General features: G+C 37.3%; 1 protein-coding gene across 6 annotated transcripts in view; it reads left to right on the top strand.

Annotated features, from left to right (window-relative positions):
• Nucleotides 1-22,281, top strand: part of SLC25A21 (solute carrier family 25 member 21) — a 233,483-nt gene that overhangs the window by 191,039 nt on the left and 20,163 nt on the right. For all 6 annotated transcript variants that reach the window (XM_072930234.1, XM_002199821.6, XM_072930235.1 and 3 more), the window contains one exon: nucleotides 20,670-20,736. In XM_072930234.1, coding sequence (XP_072786335.1) covers nucleotides 20,670-20,736 — 67 coding nt within the window. Of the gene's footprint in view, nucleotides 1-20,669; nucleotides 20,737-22,281 lie in introns of those variants that run through there.

Below are 22,281 nucleotides of genomic sequence, written 5' to 3'. Positions count from 1 at the left end.
CTTAAATGTTTTTTTTTTTACCTTAAAATTGATCTTCTCAAGTTCAATTCAACCTGTAATTGCTATACAGACCTCATTTTCATACTCTAGCTGGTGGCAGTATTATATAAAGATTTATTCTTTCCCATTGTTTTGTAAATGTTAGTGCCTTCCTTTGTGCTTACAGCGAGATGACCTAAATCAGATATAAAAAGGAAAACAAATATACACATAGGAAAAAAAAATGTAGAAAGAGAAGGGTCAGTAGTAGAAATACACTAAAACATGTATAGCTTGGTGTGTTAATGCTGAAAGACTTTCTAAATGAAATGCATTTTTAGGGGCTATTTGATAGAGAAGGGGTCCGGGGAACTGGGGTAGTAAGAGGAGAAAGAAGAGAAGGAAAGAATTCTGTACTGAAAGATGACATAAATGTATTCTTGTTGCTGTATGTAAGCAATAGTATTTGGTTTTCAATTTCAAGAGAGCAAATTTGAATACAAACTAAATTGTGCAGATCCTGGTTCTTATTGTTTAGACTATACAAATTCTCAAACACTCTACTTCAAAAACAAAAACAAAAAAAAAAAAGTCAATCCAAGATGTTTGAGCAGTATAATCTGCTGCTGCTTGCCTGCTCCTCAGAACCTTCTTTGATTCCTTTTGTGCCAGGTGAGCAACTTAATTCAAAATGACGCTCACATTGCCTTCCAGAGCAGAACCTGTAAATTTGCTTCTGTCCTGCTGGGTGATCATTATATATAGTCTGCAGTGCCACAGGCTCTATATAAACATTTCACCTTTTCCACATTCATTAGTGACCTGCAAATTTACAGATTGTTTACCAAGTTCTTCTGCACTACCTTTCTAATGTTCTTCTGTCAGAGTTTAAGAAAATATATTAAATTACACACTTGTTAATTTTACAGTTGCCCTAAGTTTTAACATATTAGGCAAGAGAAGCAGAATTTAGACACCTGTAATTCTGTCATGTAAATCATATGCGTGGATTGTGGCAACAGATGTCTAACTGGCATTTCTACAAGTCTACATGGAAATTGTATAAAATTTGAATTTAGAGAAGATGGTAGAAAGTACCTATATTATACAGGTCAGTAACTATCTATTATTCTACTTTTCTTTTTTTTTTTTTTTTTTTTATTGCAGTTTTTTTTCATTTGTGAAATTTAGATAGAGTTTTCATTGTCCTAGAAAATGTTCCAGATAGCAATGGGGAAATGTGAGGATGCCTGATAGCATTCCAGCTAGCCTTGGATGTCTACATTTCCTACCTTAACTGATGCATGACCAAAGCTTCTGCTTCTGTGATTCATATGAGACCACTTTATAAACACCTGTGAATAGAAATTCTCTCACAGGAAGAAGTTAATTAAAAAGTGCTTATAGGTGTGTAACTATAACAGAAACATCTAAATGACACTGCTTGCCCATCACTGAAAAACAACTGAACTGAATTCTGTTAGCCCTCAGGGTTTGCTATTGACTTCATATGTTTGCTAGACAGTATTTCATCAGAAAAGAAACTAAACTAAGAACCTATTTGTGTTTAGCAGAACTCTGTATAACCCTTAAAAGTGTAGGACAAAATCTGCTTTGTCCTTAGAGCCAACCACAAAGCTTGCTTAGCAGCCTAGAGAGATCATCATCCTACCCGGAGGACACTTAAACAATAAAGTTGGTCAGAGTGCTGCAGGGAGGGAGATGTGGTCAGAGCACCACCATGTGTGTCCACAGATCTCCAGAAAGCCCTGCCAGGACAGACCCTGGGACAAAGGGCAACATGTTGAAACTTTGAGTGTAGGCAAGGCACCATGACTGGGAAACTGAAAGAGCAGATATTGTAAAGCCATTTGCTTATGAATAAAACTGATTATAAAACCAGTCAGTTTGCACAAACACATTTCACTTAAACCAGAACATCCGTACCAATAGTTCTAGTGCTCTAAAATCTAATGCATGGTTCCATTAACAAATTATAAGCTACTATTTTTCTAAATTGTAATTATTCTTTCAGCTGAGAAAAATAAAATTAACACAAATTAAACTGCTCTTTTTGGACCATACCAGAAAACTTGGATTTTATACTGATGAGACAAAAAAAAAAAAAAAAAAAAAAAAAAAAAAAAAAAAAAAAGCCATATCCAGATAATGATATCATCACCTAAGCCTAAAGGTTTTACTGTAAGAAAGGTCATGCAGTTGCAGGTGGAGACAACTGGTAGCCTCCATCAATCAACTTCTAAGCATTTCCAGATCATGCCTAAAACACACCCATATGGTTGGGCTCCTCATAATGTAAGGTTGTATCTTCTACCTTGTTTTTTAGAAATAACAGCCTCTGAAATATATTCTCCTTTATACAATGGCTTAAAGGGGCTGACCAGGAGCTCAAGATTCTTACTCCTGAACACGGAGGAATCCAGACCAGGAGGTCCCACTTGCTGGAGTATGGTCTAAGCACCATTTTAAAGCCAATAAGAGGTGAGATGTTAAAGCTTCTGTAGCTGCAGTCAAGTGGCTGCTCTGCTCACTGTGTCTGAGTTGTGGGGGACCCCATGCTGGAAGTGTATTCTTTGCAGCACCATCTCTGCTCATGAAACCCAGTTCTCCCCTGCTCGTAGGAATTGGCTCCATTGACTAGAGCCTGTGGAGTTTCATCAACCTGTCTCTCACCCATCATAGCAACACATCAGGAACCTGGGGTTACACAGGTTACTCTCCTGAATGAGACTTAGTCCTCACTTCTCTCTGCCACCAACCTCCCTGGGAGGAAGCCTGGCCTAAACACCCTAACTCATTATATTTATATTTGTGTTTCATTAGTGGAAAAAGAATTTCAGACATGTCCAGCAAGAGTGTGATCATGAGTGTCTAGCGTGCTCACTGTAAAAGTATTCCATTTATGGGAAAAAAATAGAAAAAATATTACACATTTATTTCATTGTTTATTTATGCATTTTTCACAGGAAGCTAATCATAATTTTTTCCAAAAATATTTTGTTCTGAGTTTTATTTATTTGGCCATAGACTTTTATTAGGCATCTAGATTTTGACCCACACATTAGTACTAAGACTGTGTATTGGCAGGGATGACAATATCAGTTACAGAGGGATAACTGGAATTTTACCCTAAGACTATTGAAAGAAAGTAAAGAGATTGCTGATTCCTGTGGAAAGGGGAGTTATGCACAAAAGTGAAATTCTGGTAGCAAATAAGGATTGAGGACCAGCTTCACTTATAAGCCGATAAATTATTTATAAAACTTTCATTATATTATTAACTACACTAAAGCACTATTTTTATTCATAAGTAAATATATACTGTTTTAATACATGCAGCTAATATTGTTCTTCCTGATCTTGTTCTGTAATGTCATTATGTTGCCATGGTCACATTCCTCCCACTGAAGAAATGCCCATTTTACTGTAAAGAGATCAGCTATCATTGCTTATGGAATTATAAAATGCACATTCGTCTGATTACTCATTCTTAAGACACCAGACAGAACAGACACCAAAGGGATATACAATAGATACAGCTTTTCATTCACATTCCTTCTAAAATCCAAGAAAAAAAATATTCTTTAAATATTCATGATAGTCTAGGAGTATATCACCATAAATCTCAGAGACTTCAACAACTGGAATAGAAAGAGTCCTGAGGTCACACCTGAAACAGAATTTTAGGGAGTAACATATTGCATTACAGAATGAGTCACGAGGCCAGCTGTGTTTATATATATTGTGCAATTAAAAGTTGGTGATCTTTCTCCTGATAACAATGGGGTATGCTGTACTCTGAATTCACGAGTCACATGGACAAAAATCCACTGTTTGGCCATTATCCAAAAATGACAATGACAAGTACATAAGCAAGTGGTGATTTGTCTTGCTCAGTCTGTGGAAGATTCTTTTTCTGAGTTCTATTATTTACAAAGTAATACAAATGTTGGGCAATAATCAAGCATAGCGAGCTGACTGTAGTAATATAGCATTGATGGACTGGAAACCAGATGGTCTGTCAGATAATGAAGTATTATCTGGCAAGGGATTGTTCCTGAAAGCCAACATCCTCACCTATTTAGCACTCTGGAATGTCGACATATCGGTTACCACATTCACGAGGTGGTATGTGTTGTACTTTAGAAGCCATCCCTAGAAGAGGCATTTTAATTCAAAATTACTGCCTGATGAGAGGGGAGAGGTGCCATTATTGTAGCACAGCTGGAGGAGTATAATACACAGCAAGATGTGAACCATACATCCAAACTCAGGTTAAAGAGGAAAACATAACAGACTACATCTGATTTCTGTCTAACCAAAGCCATTGTTCATGGATGCTTTAGCCAGCTCTGCCACCAGAAGTGATGTGTGCTGTGTGCCTAGAGTCATGCATTCCTACTTTTGTGCCACACTCTCCTTTGTGCCAGCACATGCCCTTCTGCTTCTGGTCAGGAGTCTTGGATGTTGGGGAAATGATTGGGTTAATATTAACCTGGCCACTTAAAAAGAAATGTGTTGCTAATCCAGAAAGATTCACCGTGGCTAGGTCATCATGTCACTCACAGACCTTTTGCCAGCAGAATGGACGGGCTGTTGCGGAGGAGGACAGAGAGACTGGGAAAGGAAAATGGGGAAATAAAATTATTTCTTCTTTCACAGTAGTGCTGATTTGTCTCAAATGGGTGTGAAACCAAAATTCAAGAACAGCCAAAACTGTTGGAGGTAAATTTGGCAAATTTCAGTTGCTGTAGCTGCCACCTGGGAAGAGAGAGCAGAGAACACAAATGGCAAGGGCAGCCTGGCTAGAGCGCTGGTGGGGGCAGTGCCTAAGGTTTGGAGATACTCCCTTGGATACCAAAATGTCTCACTGTGGCTGTGATTATAGCATAAAGTGATTAAAGCAAAACGAAGAAACACAACATGAACTAGATTAAATTGTTTATTTAAAGATGACAGAGAATTGCCAAGTCTTTTATCAGTAAGACTGTAGCTTACAACTTTGACTTTAATTCCACATTGAGCCAATGAAGCTATTTTCACTACCTGCATGATTGTTAAATTGAAAACTAGTTGGCTATGTGATATTAGCTCTTTAATATTTTCATAAGCCATTTTCTGTCATCACAACTAGGAAGTCCTTTTTCGCATAAGGAAGGAAAGTGGTACGTGTTACTATTGAATGGAAAGAAAATAGTTATCAAATAATCTCTTGAGATATGCAATACATTATAATTGTCCTTTATAAGTACAAACATTCTCCCCTCATTATTAGCATTATTCATTTAAAACACTTAGAAAATAATTTACCTAGATAACACAAATCAGATAAAAGGGCTTCACCTTCTATGATTTTAGTGCTGTAATATTCAATACTGTTTATATAAAAAAATTTCTTGAAAAAGTTGTCCTCACTCAGCAAACCAGTATACCAAATGGACCTTCAAATGAGCTAAATTGGATTTGTGGAATCATGGCCCAGTTATCTTTTCAGGTGACCTTTCTGCCAGTGGGGTGAATTTTCTGTCTGCCAGGCAGATTAAAGAATTCAGAATATCCCTGAAGTGAAACCAATACTTTCACACACTTTAAATATGCATACTGAAATATTATCAGTTAAAGTCTCTGGTTTTCTCAAGCTTGGTTTGGGAATGCTTCAAAGCCATCGTAATCTCTAGAATTAAATGTATAATTCATCCCAGGCCTATCCCTCTAGAATCAGTATTGAGTTTTATTCCCTGAAAACACTTAATGAAGTTGGTAATTGTTTCAATAGGCACAAAAGCTGATGGGGCAGTAAGTGAGAACAGATTATTGTTTTAGAATTACACCATCAATTTCATGGTTACTGTGCAACTATAGGCATTTTCATATGGCCAAATACAAAGTAAATGGAGGGGATATCAAAATTGAGATTATACGTACTATATCAACAATGCAGACAATATTGTCTTAGGTGAAAAAATTAACTATTAAAGAGAGTTACATAACATGAACTCATAGAACTGCACCATGGCAAAAAGGATCATGCAATCCTAAAGCACACACAACAAAGGCATAGTAAGGAATTTTGCCCCTCTATATTACTTTGGTAACACAACTTATAAAATACTGAATTAAATCAACATGCTAAAGAAAATATTGAGGAAATATGAAGAAGTCTGTGAGGTCCACAAAACTGTACCAGCAGGAAGATAAATCTTGTGTCATAAAAATTGAGGGGCTAAGTTCATCTGGTTGTAAAAGAGAATATTGAAAAGAGTTACTTGATTGCTATGGATAGATATATTTTTCACCTATAGAAGAGGTTTTCTGGCACCTAGAAGTTCATGGATTTTCAGCTTTGCTCACCACAGCCAGTATCTGGAGTCTGATGTTAAGCAAGTGCAGCCTTCAAACACAGCATTTTCTGAATGCAGAAAAACACTGCACCAATCATCTGGAAGACTTCTGCTGGAAGGCCATTACTTAAGTCTATACAAATATTATTTAATATAGTTTCTAGGTGAAAAGTTGTGTGAGTAAATGATGTATCCTAAGGGGTCCCTCCTGGGTTTGCAGTGTAGTCTCATAGCTCGTCATGTATTAAGCTTTGAGAACAGGAAATCTTGCACTGCCCTGAACCTACCATAACACTTGGACGTTTGCATTAGAGTAATGACTGTGCTTACATCATGCTTCAGAGCTTCAGCAAGTCACTGTCAGTGATCAAGAGGGATTATTTTTTCTTAATGCACAATTGACAAGAAGCATGATAGAGAGGGGTTTTTTCCTTCCTTTTAAGCATGATTGGATACAGATGAAGATGTGATAGCATGGATTAGTCTTTTGACATAAAAAGGAAATCCATTTGGGGAGAAGGGGATTGGTTTATTGTTGGAGGCTCAGTTTTACCTATTTACAGTAAGGAGGGTATTTCTGCCTCGGTCTGGTAGGGTATATCAGAGGTTTCCTGTTCCAGGCATCGTCTCTGGCTCTTCTCTGCATTCCACCTAGACTATTGCTCGTATTCCCTGTCTTCAAGACCAATTTGTGTTTAATCTGTATGAGAACAAATACAGCAAAGTGAAAGGGGATTTTATCCCTATTGAGCATACCTTCAGTCACCCTGAAAAGAACTTCAAACCAAAAAGTCTTCTTGCACATCCATCAGAGGTATAACATTTTCACTTCTTCTGCTCTTGTCCTGTCATCTCCCCACTCCTTCCTTCCTTCCTTCCCTCCTTCCTCTTTACTATAATTCTTAAGAATGTATCATTTAATTCTGATTAGGAATAAGGCTGAGATGTAGATGATATTTTACTCAGTCACTCAACAAGTAACAGAACAAATAGAGTTTACTCCTCTGGTGATTTAATCAGTGATGTGTTACACTACTGGAAAGAAACCCGGTGCCAGGATTTTCTTGGTTGGTTGGTTGGTTGGTTGAGGTTTTTTAGGCTTTTTTCCAGGTTGTTTTTTTTTGGGGTTTTTTTTTTTTTGGGGGGGGGGGGGAGAAGGTGGTTGGTTTGGTTTGGTTTGGTTTTTGTTTTGTTTTCTGTTTTTTAGTTTTTGTTTTGCAAGCAAATTCTTGGGTCAAGTCCAGGCAATTGTAACATACTGATTTTATCCTAACCAGTTAGCACAAATACTTCAGGATCCGGGGACTAAGAAACTATGTCTTCCAGAACATTCATTCTCACAGGCCTTTCACTGTAACAAGTAACATTTTTATTCTATTTTTTTAAAAGAATAACTGAAATTTAGATTACACTATAACTAAATGTTAAAAGATTTTTAACATGAAAGCTGATTGTGAAAAATTTGCAGATGTATGATGCTGCTCCACTTTTTTTATCTATATTTTTACCTTAAAATATAGGAATTAATGCTATACTGTGTCTGATACTTTGTTGCAAGACGAAGTTGTGTTAAACTTCTCTTCAAGTATTCAGGCCTAGTCTTTGTTTGTAGTTCTCAACATTTTCGGTGACTAGGCCAGTTCACATTGCATCAGTTCACCCATTTCCAAGAAAACGTTTCCAAAGGCTGTGTGTACTTCTGAAAACATGAAGACTGAGGCACCGCTGTTTTCTTTAATAACTGATGAAAATAAAATGTTAGTGATTAGAATCTCTGTGGTTTTACTTGATTTGGACATATCCCATAGAAGATAAAAAAAAAAAACAGCCAACTAAAAGATCATCCATTACCAGTGGGTAATTTCCTGGACACCAAAATGCAAAACGTCCAAGAAAATTTTGCAGCTCCTCACAATTCTCTGTGTGTGGAACTGTGTGCAGTAACAGATGTTTCCACTGCCACAGAATTCACTAAAAACTGCCAGGGAATTTGGCCCAGATGTGCTATAGGATTACAGTGACCCTGGTAATAGTGAAACTTTAAGAAGCAAACACCAGATGTCCAGTAAAATGGTTAAAAATGAGATCCAAAGCATTTTTTTACCACATCATCACAAACAAATACAGAGTGAATAAGCTGAAAATCTAAAGTACTACTTTATTATTTGTCATCTCTGAGATGATTCTATGTGCTTGACTTGCTGTGATATAGTGCCACTTGAATATAATGTCTTGTAGGAAAGCTGCATTCCCAGCAGCTTAAATAACTTTGAAAAATGAATTAATCAGGCAGGTATATACATTAAACTTAATACGAGGTTGTATTTTTCTCCTTAGCTCCTTTCTCTGCTCATTTTGGTTGAAAACTGGTTGTGGCTGTGTGTGTACTGTGCTGCTGCCTCAAGACAGCTTGCCTGCAGCCAGGATAAATGGACTGCTGTTAGTGCCAGCTAATGTAGTTCTGCTTTAGCTCAAATGGTAGCAGGCTCGAGCTGCAGTACCAGGGCTCACTGCACTGCCTCATTCTCTCTCTGTATACGTGGTAAATATGCTTCTTCTACAAAGTACAAGTATTCATTACATTATGAGGCAATGCTTTGTGGTTTCTGAGGGGTCCATGTAGGGCAGACACTGGAGGCAAAGGAAAGCATTGCATTTCTCTTGCCGCTCTACTGATTATGATTTTTTCATATCCCCAAGTGTAAGTTTAAGCATTCATCATCAGAACATATTTATGCCGTTTTTAAGTGTCTCTAAACCAAAAAATAATTTCTGTTACAAACCCTGAATCAAAATGTAGAATTCATGAAAGGCTGGTTGTGTTTGTTAGTAGTATAGATCTGTACAGGAAAATAGACATATATCAGTATTCATAAGTTAGATTACTGGTTTTTCTTCAAGCCTGAATATAGCAGTACTCTGCCCTGTTCTGTCTTTGGAAAACAAACTTGGAACTGGGGTTATAGCCTTCATAGGTAAAAAACCAGAAAAATATAAAGGGACAGCCACAGTTAAAAAGGTCTTGGGTGCTTAGAGGAAAAATTAAGGAATGTATAGTCTATGAAAGAAAAGGGGTAATTATGTACTCCAAAGTCTCTCTTAAAACATCTTTGCAAAAGATGTGGTATAAATGCTATTAAAATAAAGAGGGCTACTCTGACTTCAGTAAGAGGTGATTCACTGGAGAACTGTCCATAGCTCTGTTACTCTCCATCACATAAGAAAGGGTAAAAATTCTAAAAAGTATGTTCCTCCTTGGAGGAAAAACTCATCATAAACCAACCAATGCATCATGACAGAACAGAAGTTAAGATAAACTACAGCTTTCAGAAATACTAGTGCTTAGCAATTTAAGAGTTCTTCAATTTTTTGTTTATGCAGCTCTTAAGATTATCTTCAGCTGGCCTCAGATGATACCCTTGTCTCAATTTTTGTAACCCAAAAGGAGAACTCAAGGCTGTTGACAACACTGCTGAGTTTTGCAGTATAACTTGCAATAAAGTATCAGGCACAGTATAGCATTAATTCCTATATTTTAAGGTAAATATATAGATTTAAAAAGTGGAGCAGTATCATACATCTGCAAATTTTTCACAATCAGTTTTCATGTTAAAAATCTTTTAACATTTAGTTATAGTATAATCTGTTTCAGTTATTCTTTTTAAAAAATAGAATAAAAATATTACTTGTTACAGTGAAAGGCCTGTGAGAATGAATAGTTTCAGTATAAAATAATAGACTTGTAGTTTTTCTTGAACTATGGACACACATTTTATTAAAAGCTCAGTGACATTCATGGACTTTTCAAAATTTTTACCTTATAGCAAAACAGAACTCATAAAAGAACCTACTGTGTTGTGTATCAATGCTGATCAAGTTGGATGCTTTTTTTTTTGGAGCATTGCCTGTGGATGCCTGGCACTCCAATCAACTTTACCATGTGTTCCTTCAAGACCTGCTACAATTACAGCCCAAATCATTGCACTTGGAGATCTCTGCCTACACTCATCTTGCAAAACTGCTTGCAGCAGAGACAGGTTCTTGTCTTCCACAGCTGTTTGCAAGGAAGCAGCCTGTTACCCCAGTTAAGAAAACAGCTGTGCTCTTATGTCCTTGCTGGCTGTACTGTCCATAGGTAAGGTTTTCACATGTCTACATCAACTCTGTAGAACACCAGGCAATCACTGAGTTGTGTCTAGTGCTGTTTATATCGACTCTGTAATGCTCTCTGATGATGGGGAAGAAGGAAGTAATGTGGTTGCAAATTGCAGTTACACTCAGATGTGAGATCATGGCAAGTAATGCTCCCAGAGGTGTAATGGTAACCTCTGGCTTATCTGTCTGAATTCTAGATCCAGCACAGAGTGGTAACCAAGCAAGCCTCATGGCATGTTTGTGAGTTACAAAGGAAAAAAGATTCTCTTTTGGAAATTCAGAGAAAATCAAGATCTAGCAGAAAAGCAAATTTGATCAAAAATTACTTTCTTTTTGACATGGTGGTTATAAAGGTACTTTTATTTTAAGTCATAAAATGCAGAAAGTTTTGAAACAAAAAAAAAACCACACTGTAGACTGTAAAATAGCACATATTGTATTTACTTGAATTGCTATATCAAACTATTTGTTCATTTTTTTCCAAACTAAAATACCTTTTATGCTTTCAAAAGTAACTTAGGAGGGAGGGTTCCTTTGTTTTGTTTATTCAATGCCCAAGTGGCAAAATTTCTTTTCTGCAGAAGAATTCAAGTTGTGAAGAGTGCTGGATCAGAAGAGTATATTGAGAAAAAGAAAACATTTCAAAAGAGATGTTCAGGTTAAACCTGCTGAGGCAGGTCTGCTGCTTAAAGAATACATTGCAAGCTTTTTTAAAAAATAAATAATCCAGTACAAACTGCCACATCACCAAGAAACAGACTCCATCACTTTTTAAGAAAAAACCTGTCAGGTTTCTTTACAGATGCCTATACAGATGAGGACACTGTTGGCAGGTAAGATAAGGCTACATAAAACAAAAGTAGATCACTGAATAATAAAATGCAATAACAATTAGGACAATTAGCAATTAATAATATTCAGGACAGCCACTTCTACACTACTCTTCATACATTTGCCTTGCCTGTTGATTTAGTATCAAAAATTATTTACATAACTCTGCATCACAATCTTGTAGGGGGATTTTCATCTTAAAGGTATATCCCTGGTGCAAACTCTTGAAAAATCTGTTTCTAATAGTTTAACAATCAAAAGTTGTTTATAATATTTTGGTAAATCTTCTTAATTTCTCAGTTATTTAACCTTACCTTCCTGATCCATTTTCTCTTAGAGAAACTCAAGGTTAGTCACCTTACAAAGTAATCACATGACATCATAGTGCTTTCTGTTGTAGTATGTGCAAGAAGAACAAGCAAAATGTCATCATATTGTGGGACTATCATAGTATTTAATGTAGAACCTGTTTGAAAATATTGCTGCATCTTGACTGAAAAGGGACCTTCCATGTTTAAAATGTATTGTGATTAAAGAAAAAAGAAATTAAATTTGTATTAGCTGTTAACTCCTTTTGTTCTTAGATGAGAGTAACACTGAGGAAAATGTATTAACCCCTATGGTATTGTTAGCATGGTTTAGGTGCATGAGGAGTAGGAGGTATACTTTTGGTCATTGCTCCTGCATCCATGACTGTCAGTATATAATGTAGACCTTCATGTGACAGAGTTTTCTTAAGCAGTGTAACCTGGGCTGGGATGAGCTGTCTGGAACAAGGAGCTGGAGCTGGGTTTCACACCTGTGCCCACACTGTATCGCACTACACAATGGCCCTGGAAGGGTGAAGGAAAAGATCTGTGACACTGCCTCTGTATCTAGGGACACTAGCTGTATCTGTAGGAAATTTGTGCTCTTCAAAGAATTATTTTCTTGCTCCCAAGTACTTAAAACTTTTCTGGAAACTTTCATATAAGATTACAAACACAGGTATTTGTCTTTAGGCAGGCAGTTGCCATTCATTACAAGCTTCCTAACACATCTGTGTGCCTTTCACTCCCTGGTATGTCTAGATGCCACAACTGCCTGCCAGGTGGAAATTCAAGTGCCAGTATGTTCATGGTGCTGTTCACTGCCTTGAATAGTGCTACAAAATCTGCACACTTTGATCTCAGTGTACATAGCACTTTTGCTCTCTACTGGTGCAACTATCAACATTATTGCTGCTGCAAAATCAGGGATCTTTCCTTATTTTCCTGCTACAGGTACTGTAAAGAGAGTAAGAAAACCACTCCAAAGGTCAAGATGTTAGAAAATGAAACCAAATTGTTTAGTTCATGTTGGTATATTTTTAATGATACTGTATTCATTTTAATGCTAAAATGAATAGTCGTGCGCGTTTTTGAAAATTGGGAAAATTATGCATGATTTTTTAGTTTGTTAAATGTACTACATAAAACCACTGCTGGCCTAGTTTTACTGTAGACTTCAGGAAATGGATGTGTTTATGAGTTCAAATAATTGCAGACAAAATTTTGCACCTGCAGTTATGGTTGCCTGCAGTTCAGTTGAGTTTAAGTATCTACATCACTGATTGCATCTGTAAGTTAAAAACATCTAAGTAACCTAAATTATAAGCACAAATAATTGCAGGTGCAAAACTCATACAAACACAAAATGATCTCTAAATGTTGGTCTTCAGAATCTCATTGTGAGTTATTCACTGTATCATGAACCTAGATTCCTCTGGGAGAGTCACTAATCTGTATAATGACACTGAAAGCCTCTTGAATCTCATATTCAACTAGCAGATGGGAAAGAATACATGGCGTCATATAACTCCCAAGGGATTATGCATGTGGATATTGAAGAGCATAACTTATTCCAATGAAGGCTAACATTAACTTGCAATCAAAAATTTCCTTCCTGAGCCACATTTTTTCTGATGGAATTAAAACAACTTAATGTTGTATTTTATGAAGTCACAACCAATTTAAGTAGAACACATTCCCAGGGCAAGCACAGAAAATTTGCTCATCTCATGACTTTTCATTTAATGAATCACAGCATCATTTTAACACAGAGAAATGCTGTCAGTCTTTTCCAGAAAAAACATCTAATTATCCTCTCTGTGATTTTTTTTTTGTCAGATGCAGTTTCTAAGCATATCTCCTAAAACATCTATTTTTTCGCCCTAGTATCAAAATTAAAAATAATTTTCTTGCATTCTTTCGCCTCAATAGACATAGGTGTGGAGCTACTTTTAAACAGTGATTGCTTCCTGTTGTACCAGTTGCGGCAGTACTGTTGGCAAAAGGGGAAAAAAACCTGTAAATTCTCTTCTAGTGTTTGAACAACTAAAACTGCTTCTGAAGAAATGAAACATTCTGCCAATCCTGACAATCCAAAATGCAGTGAAGAATTTTTCTGTTTCAGAAGCTCTAGGCAAAGCTGTTTTGGCATGTCTGTAGCTTGTTCCTCTTGCAAACAAAGGGGCAGCTAGAGGGAAAGTCTTTGGGGGAAGAAATGCTGTCAGTTGTAAGAAATGAGACATGCAGTCCCATTCTACAGCCTGGCTAGTGATTACATGCAGGTAATTTTTTTAAGAGCCTAAACCAGCTGCCAGTGATAATAACGCTGCCATTTGCACTGATTTCAACAGGAAATACATCAAACAGACCAGCTTAAGGCTTCTCAGAAGCATGGGCCAAACTGGTGTTTTGTTCGTTGGTGTTGGGGCCAGAGCAGAGGAAAGTGCTCGGAAGGCAGCAGTGGCAGGAGCCCAGACCGAGCACTTGGCTGGGCTGGCAGCAGGGGAGCAGCACAGTGCTGCAGTGGAGGTGCTGCAGCAGGGGAGCAGCACAGTGCTGCAGCGGAGGTGCTGCAGCAGGGGAGCAGCACGGTGCTGCAGCAGAGATGCTGCAGCTGGCAAGGTCCTTCCTCAGTGCCTGCCAGCTCCCACCATGCTCCCAAGCAGCCCCATTCCTCCCTGGAAGTAGTGCCAGCCCAGCTGCACAGGCCCTTAGCAGTTACAGAGTAAGGAACAGAGGTGTACGCCTATCTACATTTTTTAAAATCCAATCTAATTTAGTTCACATTAATCTATTAGACAGGCACAGTACACAGTAACAATGTACCACATAAATAACTAATTTATAATCATCCTTGGGGACAAAAATCCTGAACAAGTCCTTTTTCCACCCATGGGAAACTGTTGAAGCTACGTTGCATGTTACAATGAGAGGCTATACCTTCACCTTGCTAGATTATTTTTTCTTAGTTGCTTGGGTATAGCAAAACACAGAAAGCATGCGAGAAATATGTAAATAATATATAAAAGTAAAAAAATATAAAATACCATTATTTGAATAGAAAGAAATTTTAACAAATATTCTTTTTTTCTTTTTTATTCTTACTTTTTTAGTGCCATAGACACAAGCAAGGAAGGAAAAATTTTCCTCTTTCAGTTTCTTGAGGGATTTATATTCATATAAATTCAGAGTGCAGCTTAGAAAACCAAAAAATTAGCAAGGGTTTTGACCAAGAGATTGAGAGGTGATTAAAACTCATGGAAGAAATACTCATTTCTCAGTAAGAATAACAGTCACATGGATGATGGATCATAATAACTCATAATCTGACCCACATGCAGTAAATACAGTGATGACTGTCATTTTGAATAAGTGAGGGGGATTGATGCTGATTATTAATCCATTTCTTGGCCAGTCTGATTGCTTCTGAGCCCGCTTCTCCACTGTTAGTCCTTTCCTGAAGTATCTTAATAGCTTTCACCGACAGCCTCTTCCTTTTTAACCAGTCACTTTTCATACAGTGTGTTGTCCTAACTTATTTGACAGATTTCTTTCATTAATTGGTCTGCTTCTAGTATTCCTATAGCTGGAGGCTTGGTCTTCTTTTAGCATGTAGTGTAACAGTATTACTACAGGCACAGAGTCACATATAATTCTGTTTTACTTACTGCAAAAAATATTTATGCTTTTCCTTAATTCCCAGGTCTTGCAATGAAAGCTTCATTAAAAAAAAAAAAAAAAAAAAAAAAAAAAAAGTGAAATATGCTATGAAAGTGAGGACTTAATATTTAGTGCCAATATCTAAAATGGCAGATATCTGTGTAGCAGACACAGAATAAATAAAGAAATATAGCTGCATAATAGAAATTCAGAAGCCAGCTTAGCTAACTGTGTCATTGATAGGTTTATATGGGGTTCCTGTAGAGATGTCTATTTAACATTTTCAGTAGGATAATATACATAACATACTTCACAAGAAAAAAAAATCTTTTTAGAGAGCAAGAGTGTCCAAGCCTGATTTTCTGTGAATGTGTCCAACCTTTAATATCTTTTCAAGATGCTGAAGTCTGTGCCAGTTGTCCCAGAATGACACTCAGCCTTCCCTATAGCATACCTCCTCAGCTGGGGAAATAGTTGTAAATGCTGGGATTGAGGGTGGACTAGATGTGTGAACTGGTTAGTGGCTTGCAGCTCTCAAAATAAATGGCTAAATATAAGTCCCTTATTCTCAATGGTAGGTACTAATTTGCGCCGGCCTTCACTAAGCACTTGCTTGTTTTTCTACAACTTCTGGGAATTTAAAATCTTTTAAAAATCCAGCTAAGTCAACACAAAGTTATATTACAGTTATGTTAAAGTATTGCCCAGTGTCCAATCATTTATTTTCTATTAGTAGAAAATTCACAACATGCTACGTAGCATGAAAATGAAAGATACCATTTTCCTGATATAAATGAAATTTTAAGCAAAGTTAATTATATTTAGAAATATTTGCTTCCTCTTTTTGAACAACACCCACCTTTTTACAAATCAGGTCTTCAAAATTCCTTCTCTTTGTTTAAATAAAACATTTCATAAAATCTGAAAATTGTGCATTTGTTTCATGTAACTGATGTGGTCATGAAAGCCAGGTCTTTTTTTTTATGCTTGGGATAATGCAGAGGTAATGAAAGCAGAATTGGACCTAAGAGGTTTTTTTGTTTCAATTATAAAACAATGTGGGTAAATGCCTTGGGTTTGACAGCAACAAAAGAAAGGGAATATTGTGCTTATGCCTTCAATCAGCTTTATTAGATCCTTAAAGGGAAAATTATGTGAAAGGCAGAGGAAGAAAACAACAAGCTAAGCAAGATCCCAATTTCAGTATAATTCGGAGAAAATAACTGATTTAGGTTGGTCCTCTTGCCAGGGTGAATGACTCAAGGCTTCCAAACAAGAAATGGAAACCAGAAGGATAGGGAAAGCCTGCAAGAACAAATTGAGAAGATGTGATTGACTGTAATGTTTCAAAATCAACTGCTGCAAAGATGAGTTTGGGCTCTTGCCCAGAATACAATTGAATGGTGATGTTCATTTAGACCCTTAATGCTGAAACAAAATAAGATGTAGCTGTGTTTCTGTTAGAAATTTATTTGTTCTTTCCAGTGTCTCTAGCTAGGGATATGATGTCATCTCCTCTTTCTTCTATCAGACCCTGCAGTGATTGCTATTGCTGCTGTCATAATTTTTCTGAACATCAGTTTTTTGAAGGAAGGCTTGAGTCCAGGTGATAATATCTCTCAAATGTGAAATGTCATCACTGTTCATTAGATGACTTTGAAAAAAATACATACTCTATGAGTAAATAGGCTAACTCAATTGGTCAAGCAAAGCAGAAGTATAAGATCATTGTGTATGTACTTTTTGACTGGCAAAGCCAGTCAAGTTTTTGTTACTATCATGCTAGTTTTTTTAATTACATAAATGGTTCATTCTGCAAAGATTGAAATAACTATCTTTAATGGGTACAATTTGTAAAATGTTATTTGTAAAAGTTGTGGGCAGCTGCTTGTCCTCCACCTCAGGCACAGGAGGTTCTAAAAGCGACTACACTTTATGCAAAAAATTAGTCAGTTGACAATAGGCAGTGATGGGATGGCATTGTCTTCTACTTCCTCCTTTTATTTATTCCTTTCATCTCACTGACTGTGCTTACTAACCTTTTTTCTGTTTCTATTTCAAATCAGGAAGGGAAAAAAACCCTTAACCACAGCTCATAATTAAATACTGAGCTAGCTCTTACCATGTTTACTGAATTACATATTGCATATATGGATGTATATCCTCAACGTTTCATGTGTTTTTAGATTTCTAAACTTAATGTGTTCCATAGGAATAGACCTTAACTCCTTCTTGTCTGTTTTCCATGGAAAGATTTGCTTCCAAATAGGAAGGAGGAATAAAGCAGCGAAAGCCACTTAGAGATTGCTTCACTTTTTAGGGATTCATAGAACCATGAATATGGTTACTCAGCTCTGCAGATTCTCCTGGTTCACAGTAGAGGTTCCTCCAGCAAAAAGTCTTCAGTGTCAGTCTTACAATAGGCAGATCAGCCTGACATCAGGTGCAGAGTGGTATCTTTGCACACATATCTTTGCTGCAGTGTGGCTGACCTGGTAAAGAGGGCTTTAAACCAGGAGCCCTGAGGGAGGGGGAGTTAGCGCAGCTCTGAGGGAGCGATGCAGAGGCTGCCAAGCAAAGCAGCTGGGGTGAAGTGAACCACGAGGAGCACACCGTGAATGAACTGGGCTCAGCTGGGGTCACCTCGAGCGTTGAATGTGAGTGAGGAAGTCTCTCTGAAGAGCCTGCACACCAGGGCACACAACATGGGACATAAACATGAGGAACTGGAGAGCTGTGTGCAGCTGCAGGGGCAGGATCTCGTCAGGATCCCAGGGATGCCGTGGATGGACTGAGTGCTGCTGTGGAGGGATACAGACCATTTATGAATGGCTGGCCAGGAAGACAAAGAGGGAGCAACTGGAGTGCATGGAGCTTGGAGTGCCTGAGGTTGAATGATGAGAGTTTATGGGTAAGGATTAAAGAGCAGATCGATAGTGGTGATTTGTTGGTAGGCATCTACTATGGGCTGCCTGACCTGGAACAACAAGAAGATGGGGCCCTGTAGAGACAGCCAGAAGCAGCCTGATGTTTACAGACCCTGATCCTTAATGGGGAATTCAACTACCTTGATATTTTCTGGAGAGACAACATTGCAGGGCATAAGCAATCCAGCAGCATTAATGATAACTTCTTGATACAAGTGAGAGTCAATGAGAAGTGTTTCATTGGAGCTCTAACACATAAATGAAGAAGGCCTCACTGGGGCGATGGTCAAAGTGAGCCTTGGTAGTATTTGTAGCATTTATAGTATTTTAAATTCACGTGGGGAATATGAATTTCATTGTTTTCTTTTAACATGTGACCATGAGGTGGTGGAGTTCAGATCCTGAGAAGAGGGAGCAGGGCAAAAAGCAAGTTCACAGGCCTAGACTTCAGGAGAGCAGACTGTCACTTATTCAGAGGTCTGCTTGGAAAAGTCCCATGATAAAGGGCTCTGGAGGGAAGAGGGGTCCAGGAAACCTGCAAAATATTCAAGGATCACCTCCACTCAAGTTCATGCCAGAATGCAGGAAGTCAGGCAAAGATCTCAAGAGGCCTGTGTTGTTGAGCAAGGAACTCCTGGCAAAACTCAAACATAAATGAAAGCATACAGAAGGTGGAAAAAGGGACAGGTACAAGAGAGGAGTTATGGAGACACTCTGAACATGCAGAGACTTGGTTAGGGAAATCAAAGCCTATCTGGAGTTGAGCTTGGTACAAGATGCCAAAAGCTTCTGTTAGTACTTACTGAGGTGGATTGCAAACTGGCTGAATGACCCATAGGGTGGTGGTCAGTGGTACAAAGTCTAACTAGAGGCCAGTAACTAACAGTGTACTCCAGTGGTCAGTACTAGATCCAACTCTGTTCAACATCCTCATTAATATTCTGAAAGATGGAGCAGGGTGTACCCCCAGCAAGTTTGTTGATGATTCAAATGTGGGACAGTGGCTGTAATACCAAAGGGTTGTACTGCCAGGCAGGTGGACTTTGACATACTGGAGAAATGGTCTGACAGGAGCCTCATGGAGTTCGCCAAGGGAAAGTGTGAAGTCCTGTGTGTGAGGGAAAATAAACCACACACCACTGTTATATTCAGGGCCAATCAGCTGGAAGGCAGATTTACAGCATAGGACCTGTAGGTCCTCATGGACACTAAGCTGGGCACGAGCTAGCAATATGGCCTGCAAGCAAAGGGTCTGCTGATATCCTGGGCTCCTTCAGCAGGCTGCTTTAGCTAACATCAGGTCAAGGAAGGTGTTTACTTCATTCCCCCCTACTCATCACTGGTTAGACCACAGTTCTAACTTTGTTAGAACACAAAGAGTTAATGCATGTATTAATTTAATGAGCTGTTAGTCAAGAGGTGTCTGGGGGATGTGGTTTAGTGGTTTAGGGGTACCAGTGATAGTGCTGGGTTGATGGCTGGACTGGGTGATCTTTAAGGTCTCTTCCAACCTTGATAATTCTATGGATCTTCTTGGTGATTCCATTAAATGCCTTTCTGAACTCTCACCATGCACTATCCAAGTTAGTGTGCAGGCCTAGCAGACAAGGACTGTCTCTTTTTCGACACCACATGGAGATTTTTAAAACTGCTTGTCATTTAAAGCATTCCCAAGACCCAGCATTATGATTCTACACTGACCTTGTAAGCAGAGCTCAGGCAGCCTGCAAATGCCATGTCTGCTGGCATGTAGCAGGTTGTAGATAGATAGATAGATAGGTAGATAGATAGATAGATAGATAGATAGATAGATAGATAGATAGATATAGAGATATATACACACATACAGTGACAAGATAACGCCCAAATGTTTTTTTCCAAGATGAAATACATGTTCTGTCATGGATCTCTGAATAGGTAACTTGAGTTAAATCTAAGTCTCTAAAAGAAAAAACTTCTTATATTTTGAGTCATGTTTAAAATTAAACTTCAAAATACGTATGAGCTAGCATCTGAAAATGAGAAAGCAGTGGTTTTGTATGCAGCTTGCTGAAGTCACAGGTTTTTCCAAATCTGTATTTTGTGATTTTATTGCTTCAGTTTTTAATACAAACATTGCTGTGCTAAGCAAATTAAAACAATGGAATAATACTTCTTTTTCATTGTCAAAAATGTTCCCCACTTTTTAAATACAATTTCCTGTATTTCAGAAAACATTGATTGAATTTTTACATATTCATTGCTGATTTCTTTATATCGTCTCAACAGCATATAATTGGTAGCACAGTAGTTGTTTAACAAGTAAGCAGAGAGTATCATTATTTGTCTGTATGCCTGGAAATGCTGAAAGATTAGCTGCTTTACTCAAATGCAAAAATAGAGTTGGTAGTATGGTATTGATAGATTGTTTATCCATACAAAAATAATTTCTTTTTTTTCTTCAATAGATTATTTGGCTTCTACAAAGGAATACTTCCTCCTGTCTTGGCTGAGACACCCAAAAGGGCAGTGAAGGTAAAACCCCCATGCTTCCTCCCTTAAAAGCATAACTGGGGACAGTGGCAGCTGTAAAACATTTTATTTCTCCCCCACTGACTGAGATTAGAATCTTAAACTTATTTGGTATATTAATCCTCTGATTTTTACTAGGAGGAAAGTTTCCTGTTGATAGCACAATAAAAACTGTCCTTGATTAAGAAGTGTAGGCTAAGGCTCATAAATGTTAAGCTAATTTTGACCTGTGTATCAAATGTTACTGAAAAAAAAAATTGCAATTATTTTATATTGACAGAATAAATAAAATACTTTAAGTTATATTTTTGCCTTATAATTGCCTCTGGTTTACATATTTTGTTTTACTGAAAATGCCTAACAACTTGCAAAACAACTAACAGCTTAATAAATTAGCACAAGAAGCCATTAAAGAAGCCACTAATAAGTACTTATTTAGTAGGTTTGAAGTGCTGCCCAGAGTTTTTTTGTGCACCAAAGGGCACTCTCTTTTGTAGTCTATCTTTTTAAGAGATTGAAAATCATAATGGATACAACTCCTTATTGTGCAAAACGTTTTACTCCAGCTCTCTTACAGTTATAGATACTTGCCTATCAAAGTGTATTTTCTGCCAAATGCTGATCTGATTTTCTTTTATTATCCTTTATTTTGATTTGTAGAACAGGATTTTAGTAACATTACTAAGCAAGATACTTCAATACATCCATTTTTTCAGTTGAGCCATTCAACCTTTTTAATTAAAACCTAATTATTAAGCACATCATTCTAAAGTTCTAAATCTATCAAAGTAGCCATTGTGTTATGAGCAAATATTTCTTAGTCTTTTACTTCAGAACTTTGAAGTTTCCATAGTTGAACCAAATATGTCTAAAAGCAATTATTATACAGAATGTCTTGATTTTCCTTTCTTTATTTTTGTTTTTTCTTTCTAAAAAGGCTGCATATGATTCTGGTCCTTAGTCTGCAATTAATCATTCACATTCCAATTCCTTTACAGAGGAATAATATTTGTATAAAGTGACAGGATGTGACCTTGTAACAGAATCCTGAAGGAGTTCTGGTAATGTCATCTTCATGTTTGCACTGGCATTTTAGATGCAAGTGACATATGTCGCTTATCTCAAAATTATTTAATAAAACAAGGAAAACTAAAGTCCTATTTAATGGCAAAGTGGCAGTGAAGAATAGATGGGTAATATTTAGAAGATTCCTAATAACTTGCTTTCTTCATATTGTGATGTTTCCTCTGTCTCTCAATTGAATTTCATTTGAAACAGGATAAAGGAAATCTGACTGTGCTTTTTACATTCCAGCATGTATTTAGTTAAAATAATAACCCATTTGATTTCTCCTACCAATTTGAGTCATTCATAAACTTCAAATCACTTTCCTTTATTTAAATTGATTAAATTGGCTTAAACCCCATGATAATCAATATAGTATAAAATCATAAAAATATTTTAAGTTGGGAAGGATCTCTGTTCAAAGCAGAGCTGACTTCATGGTTAGATCAGGATGTTCAGATACCTTGTCTAGTTGAATTTTGA

This window comes from Taeniopygia guttata, chromosome 5 (assembly GCF_048771995.1).
Source record: "Taeniopygia guttata chromosome 5, bTaeGut7.mat, whole genome shotgun sequence".
NCBI lineage: Eukaryota > Metazoa > Chordata > Aves > Passeriformes > Estrildidae > Taeniopygia > Taeniopygia guttata.
Note: the sequence above shows the minus strand (reverse complement) of the source record. Positions and strands in the feature narration are given on the sequence as shown.